Source organism: Pimephales promelas, chromosome 3, assembly GCF_988280905.1.
Source record: "Pimephales promelas chromosome 3, fPimPro1.hap1.1, whole genome shotgun sequence".
NCBI classification, from domain to species: domain Eukaryota; kingdom Metazoa; phylum Chordata; class Actinopteri; order Cypriniformes; family Leuciscidae; genus Pimephales; species Pimephales promelas.
Window position 1 is genome coordinate 9,504,999 of NC_142771.1, and position 11,783 is coordinate 9,516,781.

An 11,783-nucleotide genomic window follows, 5' to 3' on the forward strand; every position below is an offset into this window, starting at 1 on the left:
ACAAATTCTTTCACCAAATAAAAAACACAAACACAATGTGAATATAGTAAGAGCTTCATTGCACAGTGTAACAACATCATTGATAACAAGTTTTGGCAAGTGTCCAGTATACATTTCAGTTTAAATAAAATTATTTTCATCTTAAGAGAAATGTTAAGTTGTTATTTTAGTCACTGTCTTGATTTAAAGGTGCATAAAGAGTATTGAACGATTGCCTGAACTTGATTAATTACTTCCTTGAGTGTTGTTGCTGGCAAATCCAGCAACAACTGGATGCAGGCTTTTATGCAAGCTTTTTTGCAAAGCCTGCATAAAAACAACTGAATTACCAAATCACCTGTGAAATATACCAAACACTGCAATGCACTTTCCTTTCCTATTTGGAAGGTAATGGTTTTGATCCTGTCATTCTCAAGTAACCATTCACTAACGCTGTTGATATTCTTCTGCAAAGGCAGTCTACAGCTGACCTGTGACCTTGAGTCTCCACTTATAGAGATACTGCGGTTTTCTGACCTTTGTTGCAATTAAGGCTATTTTTTTGGAATATGCAAGTTGACATTTAATAGTTTAACAAACCCTTATCTGTCAAAGTCAAGGATGATTTGGATTCCTAGTTCATGACCCCTTTAAGAAAGACAAGAACCCAGGGTGAAGGTCAGTGTAAAAAGCCCTATTCACTAAAAGCTTATTACCATGGTTGGAAAAGAAACGTTAAATTAACCAATTGATTAATAAAGGTTCATCTGCAAGCAAAGTGCCACCATTTAAAATGCGTAGTAAAAAACAAAAACAAAAAAAAAACAAAAAAACAAGTTCAAAGAACCACAACTGTTGAGTGAGCCATGTTAATTTGAAGTCACAGGACAAATAGACACTCATGAACACTGCAACTTCCTAATTCAATCAAACACCACAGAAGGAACAAGAGGCAATAGAAGTGGTTATAAAAGTGGTTTTATTTGTCAAGCATCCTATAGCCAGTACTGAATCAAATCATGAACAGGGAGATGTGTAGGTAGTCTCAAACGAATCACCTGAAACAGGAGGAAAAGAATTAACTAGATTGTCCTCAGTGAATTCGGCCAGAGCAAAGTATGATTAGACAGCGTACTTGTCTGATAGTAGTCATAAACCTTTATGACTGCTGGCTTGAGATTTTCCACTGCAAGAACCTGATTCAGCTGCAGAGTGTAACTCATGGGGACGCCTTTGGGAACCTGCGAGACAAAAGGATGAACAGCAGCGTATGAGAAAATGGCAGCTAGTAATATACCAAGTGTACAGTCTCACCTCTTTCAGATATACTAGGACACCATCATCTTCAGCATCAACCCGCTCTACTAGCGGAGCAAACGATTGGGGTGAAGAACCGAGCTGAGGGGAAAAGAACATTTACACAGTTAAAAATTGAAGGAGCTGCATCACCTGTGACGTTGCCACCCCCACCCAACATGCAAAAATATATATTTTAATGATGTTTTGTCTTGGGGGCCAACTTAATGCAGGTTAAAGAATCTTGGGACTTTTAAATCTTAAATACAAACCAGTGATGTATCTGCAGTGAAGCCCGACAGGAGTTTAATGTCCACGATAACCATGTTAGTACTTGATTTTACACCGTCGTATCTGAGTGGGGAATAAAAGGTTGACAAGATAAGAACAAGCATCATTTTTGGAAGTCAAACAGTTTCAGTACACAATGCTACTCACTTCACAGTGAACTTCAACATGAGATTGGCTACACGCGCTTGGCAGTCTCCAGTCACCTTCGCTTCGACACGCAGCGTCTTGGAGACTTTAACGGGTGTTGGGATGTTGTAGAAACATGCAACCTATAGTACAAGTAGAACAAAAACACTTATACTTGGATGTGCACAATACATAGAGTGGGTGAAGATACAGACCTGTAAAGACATACTTGGATGTGCACAATACATAGAGTGGGTGAAGATACAGACCTGTAAAGACACACAGGTGGATCCTGACACTTTAACACTATATTTTCCAGGAACGTTCTTCAGCGGCTTCTCCTGATACAGCAGCCTGTTGTCCCGATTCACTTTGAAGCTGTAAGAGTCTCCTCCTGAGGACTGTACGGTAACAGAGCTGGAGCCGTCCAAGCTGAACACTTGAGCAGCGTACACAGACAGGGCATGAAGAGCCACCACTGTGTCCTAAAAACAAGCACCAGATTAAAAACACCTCAATTTATCGCACTTATGTTTGGTAGTCATAGGCACCTGGGTGGAGGAGAAGCCTCCATAGGGATTCTGCTGGGACACGAGCCAGTTGACAATGCGGTTAGCATAGCCCAGATTAGCCGTTGTGAGAGGCTGAACAGCGAGAACTGCTAGTAGCACGTAAGAGCTGATCTCCACCGCCAGAGTATCACCAGATGTCGTCTGAGACCAATGGAGTTTAGTGCCTTAGGATGAGATGGAGGGGAGAAAGTTGATGCCAAAGACTCTGATGAACATCTCAAACAAGCAGCTGGTAAATCTTACCTTCAGAAATAGCAAGGCTGTCTAAGGCAGTTAGAAGCTGTGATCGAGTGGTGGTCTCTCCAGCCAGACTGAAGGTGTAGGTCAGCAGAGCTGTGGCATAAGTGTTTCCCAGGTTCCCAATGACAGGCCTCAAGCATGACAGACCGTTGGTAACTACAGGATCCTAAAAACACCAAAGCAGCTATCAGAGCCAGAACAGGAAGATCTGTAAGGAGCGCCAAGTACTGGACCGGTTTTACCGTGGTAGGGACACCTAGTTCAAGCAGCGATGCAACAATGTAGGCAGTCATGGTCACACTGTCACCAACCCCACCCTAAAAAAAGGAAAACAAAAGATTAAGAACAGTCTCACTATTGGTCCATTGGTGCCAGTGCATTAAGAAACATGAAATGCACCTTCATTTCACTATGGTACAAAGTTCCCTGCTGAATGAAACAGCCATCTGAACCCTGCGTGCTGATCAACCAATCCTTTGCACTCTGCAGGACATTCGGATCAATGAAGATAAACTCCCTCGCTAGACCAAAGGACCTCATGACAAAGGCAGTCAACCTGGCCATGGAGATGTCAAACAAATTAAAACCCTGGTGCCACAGATTACAGACAACTGTAGACCAGTGTGAAACTCACCATGTATTGGACGCATCATAACCAAATGTGCTGAATGATCCGTCACTGTGTCTGTAGTTCAGTTGTCCTTGGTATCCTGATTGGTCAAAAGGAAAATGATATTCCAATGGAAAGGACTGGACTAAGCTTACTTGAAATTCAGTATCCTATACATGTAAAGTGGATTTGCTCATCCATACCGCTCTGAAGGTAGCCTGTGGCGGTCTCTCGGATGGCTGCAGTGAGTTGCCCTGTGACCTTCAGGTACAGCAAGATGTAAATATTGGGAGCAAGAATGATCATATTCTGTTCTCCACAGCCAGATGGCATCTGTAATAACCCATCTAGATTCTTCAGTGCACGACCCATTATGTCCCCTACAAAAGGTCAAGCATAAAACCCACATCAGAAACAGTTCTACTAATCTTGACATTTCAGTTTCTAATCATTGAGATTATTTACCAAGGACTGAAACGGAGCATCTGGCAGATCCTTGAACCACGTTTGTTGGAAATGTCAGAGTCACGTCTTCATAAAGAACGTTTCCTGCAGACGGAATAGAATGGATAGCATTGAGGGGAAGGCTGATGTTCGGCTGTACAGGGAAATTGTATTGGGAATTGAGTGCAAACAAACCCTTTGGACACAGTAACCAACTCTGGGTGTTTGTCCTTTCAACTCCTTCAGGCTATTAAAGCAACAAAACACCACATTAGTAAACCTGCAGGAGATCTGTGATCAAACTCCAGAAGGCTTTTAACCACTTACCAGGACAAGTAGACTTCGAGTGACTACGTCAATACGTCCTCTCGTCGGCACAGTCACGACCTCAGTGCCACATCGAGTCCGGGATGATTCAGCTGAAGCACTGACAGTCACATTGACGGCTCCTGCAGTGACAGACAGGAATTGAGCACCAATATACACTCAACTTAGAGAGAGGATGCAAAACTGACCGAGAACTGAAGCTGATAAAGCCCATTTGAAGGTTTTTCTCCCATTGGCACAAAGACAGGACACATACGGTTCAGAATATGGTTTAAGAGTGAAGGCCGTGGAAGAATCTGGAGTTACTTTAACCTGCCAATGAAACAGAGCACATGGAGCTAAGACACATGAACTTCTCTATACAGAAGAATTAGAGAAGAAACCCATGGCAGACCATGATGCATTTGGACAGATAGCTGAAGACTGTGGCCTTCAGATCAAAAGACTCTCCACGGACGATGGAGTACGGCAGGGAGAGCTCCAGGAAGAAGGGCTGGAAGACCGTCAGCAGAGCAGGAGGAGCCAGACCAAAACCTTTAGAGGAAAGGCAGAACGCCTCAGTCTCCCATGTAGTGATTGTGTCAGGAACAGTGAGAGGAACTTGTGTAGATCCAGTGTTTCTGAAAGATAATGAAACAAGAGAAATAAGTGGAACAGCAGTAAAAACTGGGTTAGTAGTGTTAGAAGGAACCAGATGCTTCACTAACCCCACTTGAACAAGCTGCCAGAGCCATGTTTCTGGAAAGTAACTCCTGACAGTCACTAGTCCAGTGGCTCTTTCAGAGGCTTCTGTATTCAAAACCACTGAAAAAGAAAAGCAATTTTACATTAAACTTTGTCTCTATAGAATAATCTGTCTCTCATTGCGTTTATGGAAGAAATTAACACCCAACACCACAATTTGCTGATCCACAAAGGAGTTGTAATCTTACATAACTGAATGCAAGTTCACCAAGTCATGCAGAATTTTTCACTAAAAGAATGGCGTCTGCAAAGACCTACCATCTGGGAGTCTGGGATACAGCGGGCATGGAGGGGCTTGTACTGCGAGATTTGTTAGGACCTTCATTCCCAGGCTCTGTCAGAGTGACGAGTCAAAACACAAGACAGATTAAGTCAATGACTCCATTCATGTCCATGTAGTGACAAAATACGTTATCTACCTTAAAGGTTGTATAGGCTTCATTTGTAGGAGCAGTGTAGGCTGGATCTCTGACTAAAGCTAGACGGGGTCGAAAACCTAGACACTCTGGTTCATCCTGAACATTGTAAGGGTAACCCATCAGTGATCGCACCGGGAGCAAGTCGAACACCTGGAAACATGAAAAAAAAAAAAAAAAAAAAAAAAAAAGTCCTTAAAGTTGAACTAAACTCATTAATGTTTGGTATGTCGAAGTACATAAATGTACCCTAAAACTGCTATAATCATAAACAGAGCTTGATATCAACACTCGCCAAATGCGGTTAGATTTCTCTTGTGGTAGATAAGTCACTCCAACTAGCCACTTTGGCAGGTGGAATAATTGTCTTTTCAAAAGGCATCTGAAGTAAGCCATATTGCAGTGAGACACTACAACTCTCATGAGTATTAAAGGAGGCGAGAACAAATACATTAATGACAATAAAACAAATACAAAAAGGAAAGCAGTCCTTCATGGTCAACTGCTGCCACAAAAAACATAAAATTCAGGCCTGCCTCTCATTCTTAAAGTGCAAGAGTAATGACTAAAATTCCCCATCCCTAGCCAAAAATTAGTTCTTTGCTTGTTCTAATGCAGAGATATTTTCTACTGTCATTTTCTATTATTTACAGCCGTTAAGGAGCATTTAGATTTAATATCGTTAAATTAAAAATTTGCATCCAATTTCTTGTCAAGCTTACCAGTAGTCATAGGGCATGAACGCGCAAAAATAAATAAATAAACTGAGGTGTCATGATGAACGTTGCCTCAAATTTTATTGTTAATAAAAGCAACTTTGTCCAAATCATATCATGCATTTTGTGAGATCAAGACTGAGCCCTGATGAGAAGTTCTGTTACAAGTTGCTATGGAAAGTAGGTCAAAGTAATTCTGAGTTTTAAACACTGCTTTTGTAATAAGTTCAGTTAAGTTTCATTAATTTTCTAAATCATGGACAAATTATATACAATAAGCTACTTTGTCTTGTAATACATGGTTTTATTTGTAAAATAAGCTTTACACAACCTTAGAGCTAATGAGAATGACCAGTCATCTTCCACATTTGTAGTTTTGATTTGGGTGTGTAGTGGTTTTAGGCCTACATTTAAAAGGCACGCTATGCAAAAAAAAAAAAAAAAAAAAAAAAAATCATACCTTAATATAGCAGCTTCAAAGTAATTTCGGTGGTAAACGAATATACCTGGTAGTAAAGTTTAGGGGGGATGCTGCTGGAAAAACCAGCAATGCAAGTTTGAGAAGCTCCCGACAAATCTTGTGATAATCACGACAAGTAACTCGCCGGTGCCTCATTGGCTGAGGCATCTTTTCAAGTTCTACCAAGATGTAGATAAGCAAACTTATTCATTTTGTTGACATAGCTTTTTTAATGCAGACTAAGACTAATGACAGACTGTTGATCAAAGTTTGGTTCAGGTTTGAAATTCATTATTGGCTATGAAGTCCAATATTTTAGTAGGCTTACCCATAAACACCTCATAGATCTCTTATTTAAAGAGAATCATACAAGATTTGTACCTTAATAACAGTTTCAGGAGGCATCAGGCTGTGAGCGCAGAGACGCTCTACTTGAGTGGCATTTATGACAGTAACGTTAAATATTACTACTCCACAGCGACTCTAGGGGTCACTGTTTGACAAATGGAATTCTTACAGTGTGCCTTTAAAAGGGTTGTAAATCTAAGTAAATAGGCTTTATGCCGAGTGTCACGTGACAAAACCGGAAAACGGGTCTCGTCGCATCCGCTTGTCAGAGAAAGTGTTAACAGCCTTAATAAGACAACAACATCTATGGATTTTTATGGTAATCAGTTAACCTACCTAGTTCACTTTGTTTTTGGCATTTTATTCCATTTAAATATTTAAACGTTACTGTGAAGAAAAAATATAAATGGATAAATATCAGTCCGCACATGTGAGGGACATTGGTTATGCTAATCTTTGCTCGCTCCTGTCAAGTCATCTTTAGTAAAACCGTAAAGTTTAATGAAGCACATCCAAAATACCTGAACCGGAAACGATACGATCTGTTTAGTTGACATTGGTATGCTTAAATAGGCTCTATGCCGAACTTGCATCCCCATTCTGTAATCAGGTAATTTCACAAATGCGTCAAGTAAGTTTGCAAAACCACTAGCCACATTGGCTAGCAAGCTAAAAAGTTAACGCCAAGCCCTGATCACAATAGATTTGTCCAATTGATCTATCAGTATTACTCATTTTAAAGCTGAAACTGAACGTCGGTCAAGACCAACAAGAATTTCAATCAACTGCACATTGATACCATTTTTGCACTCAGGCGTCTTCCTGGCTCCAAGATCCGGATGCTCTGATCTACAGCACTGATGCCACACAGAGATCTTGCTTGAGCAGAGACCGTCAGAACATTTTTCTCCGCAGGAACGGCCGTAGCAGGAGAGAACTTTAGAGACACCTGGAACAAGAAACACTCTGTAGGACAAGTTACCATTTCAAGTCACTTAAACTAAAAGTTCCCAGTGCACATACTTGGTTTGGGAGACAAGTTTCGGTGTCAAACAACGCACTACCAACAACCACATTCTCACTGGGCAGAACGCAGTAGACCAGAATCTGCACTTCTGGAGCCATATTGACACTGACAGATAGCTGGAACGACACCGAGCCACTTGTGACGGTACTAGAAGCCCTCGCTTTGACCGTCTCAAATCCATGGAAGACGATCACTCCTCTGGACAAGACCTGACAAAAGGCAACCAGATACATAACATGTTCCTAATAAAATAAGGTACAAGTGATGTCCACTCACCATATAGATGATGTCAGCGCTGTAGTCACCAGCCTCTCCAACAAAAGAATACTTCACGGTCACTGGAAATGTAGCACCACATTTGAGCGGCTGCTCGAGCTTCACTATAGTCAGTGCACTAGATGGGTTACTGGAGGAATCAGGCTGGAGAAGCTGAACAACCCTTGTATCTGAAGTGAAGTATGGCGATTTGTAACCATTATCAACCACTGCAGTCACACTTGCCTGGGGAACAACAAATTAAATCAGTTTCTTGTAGCAGTAATTAAGACGTCTACATCTCATAATACAAAGAGCAAATCGTACCACCAGATTGAGAGCAGCTTTAGGAAGATTGGCAGTGTTGAGAGAGAATGTGGCCAGTCCGTCCTGGTTTGTGGTCCGATCCATCAGCAGTTTATTGGGCCAGCTGTTGCCATCCAGGAGATAAACAACTTTGTTTGCAATTGGAGTACCATCGAAACGAGATACTGATATCTGTCGGGAATGATCAAGATTAGGAAAGGGAACCAATGACAACTTGTATAACACAATTTAAAACAGCTTTTGACCAATGTGCTTTCCACAATGTATCCAAGTTCTAAGTGACACAAAAAAAAAACCTAAAGCTCACAAAGGAAGTTTAAAAAAAAAAAAAACATAAGAAACAATACAAAAAAAAAAAAAAAAAAATTACAAAACAAGATACGGTGTTAATCAAGTCTTAGAAATTAAGTTTTTAATCTGGATTTTTAAAGTCAGAAGAAATGGAGTTTGTCTTAAGCTAATAGGTAAAGTATTCCAAAGCCTTGGAGCAGAGATGGAAAACCCTTGATCTTCCAAACATTGTGAAGGCTTCTGCAACAGGGATTAAAAATGTACTTGCCTTTCCATCAATCACTGATCCAGGTTCAAAATATTCCGGGATGTCCACAAACTTGACTTTGCCAACTTCAAACGTAATGGACACTGTTGCAGATTTTGACATCACTACATCTGAAGAAGAGAAAGAAACTGAATAAGCCAATCCTGTTCATTCACATGACATTGGTTCAGAGCAGCCAATAGCTCACCTGTTCCCTCCTCAGTGACGTTCACATTTACAAGAAAAGTGTCTTGCATATTATTTTCAAATTTGGTGCCAAAAAACACTGATGCATCGACAGTTAGGAAGACACAGCCAGTGGCATTCATCTGGTGGCAGAACAAAGAGTCACATTAAATTCAAGCACAAGAAAACCCCTCCACTGTAAGGCAGGAGTCAAACCTTTGCAGTTTTAGTCAGGCAACGACGGGTCAAATCAGGAACCGCAGCGTATGGAACGGGATCACGGCACACTTCCACCAAGGCTTGGCCAGGTACAGGTTGGCCATATGTGTATCTGAGAAACACCACAAGGAACAAAGTCAACAACTACCCAACCACAAGATAATAAATATCTGTACATTTAACTCACTTGGCACAAGCCTCAACTTTCAGTCCCACATCTCCAACACTGTACATCTGTGGTGTGTTTACGGTCACATCAAACTTGGGCAAAACTAAGACAAAAAATTAAATGCTGTAATACCTCAAATCTGTCGTTGTACTGTTGCACATATTCACATCAACTTACCGTATTTTTTCACCTCAAACACATGGGAGATTGTTTGTTCACCAATAAAAGCCTTTAATGTGTACATCCCCATCTGAGCCTCTGGGTTTAACTCATGAGAAAGCTGCAATATCCAGTCCGTTGAGGAAATGTTTGTCCACTGACCAATCCGGTTATTGTTATTGTCCTATTAAAACAGTAACAGCTCATAAAAACAGAAACCAAAATGAACAAAGTGGCAGCTGCACCATTCAAAGACTCGGACCAGATCAAATTCTCACCTCCACCACCACCAGATTGTACTGAAAGACAAAGACGGGAATATTAAGCATTTAAAAGATCATATTGCAGCAGTCATTGAAGAGAACTGCAAAACTGTGCAAGTAAAAATAACCAACAATAAATTTGATCCTTACCATCTGATCAAGAGGCACAAATTTGGCATCCATGGTGACAACTCTGAAATTCACTGTAAAAACACCAATAAACACACACATGCATTATGCGATTAAAGATCAGAACTTATACCATAATGGACTTTCTACACCTCTCATATTCAACCAAGGCTCATTCACAACTCACCCGTTTGTCCTGGATTGTAGATGGGTTTGTCTGTTTGGATGAAGGTCAAAGGCAAGTAACGTTTGAACAGGACTTTCCGCTCATCAGACGCCCTGAAGGCATTCCCTTGAACTTCTACCTTCAGCATCTGAACAGATTCTCCATCTACTCGAGGAGCCTGTAGGGAAACTCAGTTAACTAAACCATCAGACAAAAAAAAAGCCGTGTCTTGTGATAACAAACCTGGAAACTAAAGCAGCGGTGAAATGGCTTTGAAGAAACTTGCTGCACAAGTCGAGTCGTCCTTTTGTCAAGCAGGGAAACGGTCATTGTGAGACTCTCTTGGGGTTTCAGAAGACTTGCACACAATTTGGCATTAGATCCAGATTCAATCACTGCAGGGAACGTCACCATGAATAACCTGTGGAAACATCATGAAGTTCAGAGACTAAAGGAAATCAGGTCAGATTATTTATGTTGATTGAACATTCACAGAAAGTGGCCATCACAGGGTTCCTATAGGCCTGTGCATCAAAACAAGCTTAACAGCCAATCAAACAAAATTGGGCCAAAAGCAGTTCTCTCCATCAGCGAGTGGGTTGAAGTAACAAACATGGGTTGGTCATCTTGGTGGGACAAGCTTTTAACATTATGAAAAATTCAAGTTGAAAACACACAGGAAAAGCTCAGATTTGGCAACAGTGCCTGTGTCAAAAAATAAGAGCACAAGACAGCCATTTTGTTGAGAAATATATTCGAGGAACTACTGTATTATTCCAACAGCACACAAACTCAATTGAACATTGTATTTAAAAAAAAAAAGAAGTTAATGAACAGCAATTTGGTGTCCCATTCATCCTTTGACCAATTGATAAGAAATAGTACAACAGGATTAACTTTTTCTGAACGGTTTAACTGCATCATTCTGCATAGATTAAACATTCGGCCAGTTTTCGCTGTAAAGCCCATAGCACTTACGGCCTTTTCTGGCCATCAACAGCAAAGAGGAAAAGGGCTAAAATGAGCCCTCTCCAAACACAAATCTCTCTCACAGCCATGAAGAGCAATCATCCAAGCCTAGACAGAAATCAAGAGTCTCTTTCACAAACCCTGCACCACTTCTATTGAGACCTACACTGTAGCTTAACTCTAAATCAGCTGCACTGATGCCAGTGTTATTTAAACACTCTTAATAATTCAGAACAGGTTGATTCATCACTCACAGGCAATCAGGACGTCTTTAGGGCGGAGCCCCGCTAATTAAAGGAGCATTTCACCCATTATAACTATGCAACTGTCTACTACAGTATCGCATCAGGGGGTGCATTGTTGTCTCTCTGAGGAAAGATTTGTTTCATTTGCTGCTATAGGTGAGAAAGAATTTTGCAAACTCGTTTATTCATCTAAATCAACAACCTGTGTGCTAGACCATATACTGACTAAACTACTGAAAGGAATGCTTCCAGAGGTCATAGATCCTCGTCTTAATATCATTAATTCGTCTTTGTCACTAGGATACGTACCAAAAACCTTTAAGCTAGCAATGATAAAACCACTTCAAACTCATCCTAGATGGTTGATCCAATTTTCACAAAAATTGAACCAGATCTTTTTCAGACCATGCCGACAAACTTTTTTTTTTTCTTTAGATTTTGCCTTATGGTTAGCACAAAATTGTAAATAAGCATTTAAAAATCATTTGCGAAAATCTTTGAAACCGTTTGAGACGAAAGCATCATAGAAAGCCCCATAGCCCATTTGTCCACTGATCAATTT

The 11,783-nt window shown here is 40.7% G+C and overlaps 1 protein-coding gene across 1 annotated transcript; it reads right to left on the minus strand.

The window, feature by feature from the left end:
• Positions 1–941: 941 nt before the first annotated feature.
• On the minus strand, positions 942–11,168 carry LOC120490173 (pregnancy zone protein-like). The gene is made up of 34 exons (XM_089128171.1): positions 10,986–11,168; positions 10,251–10,428; positions 10,029–10,185; positions 9,863–9,915; positions 9,728–9,748; positions 9,468–9,633; positions 9,309–9,393; positions 9,119–9,233; positions 8,925–9,045; positions 8,738–8,847; positions 8,179–8,349; positions 7,873–8,097; positions 7,593–7,805; positions 7,369–7,518; positions 5,049–5,198; positions 4,888–4,963; positions 4,593–4,689; positions 4,280–4,505; positions 4,074–4,197; positions 3,886–4,007; positions 3,754–3,805; positions 3,580–3,663; positions 3,318–3,494; positions 3,139–3,214; positions 2,904–3,060; positions 2,747–2,821; positions 2,508–2,670; positions 2,244–2,428; positions 1,962–2,177; positions 1,714–1,835; positions 1,548–1,629; positions 1,294–1,377; positions 1,115–1,220; positions 942–1,037 (listed from the first exon to the last, which is right to left on the minus strand). The coding sequence occupies exons 1-34, from the start codon at positions 11,063–11,065 to the stop codon at positions 997–999; spliced, it is 4,260 nt and encodes a 1,419-aa protein (XP_088984297.1). The 5' UTR covers positions 11,066–11,168; the 3' UTR covers positions 942–996.
• Between the last annotated feature and the right edge of the window lie 615 nt (positions 11,169–11,783).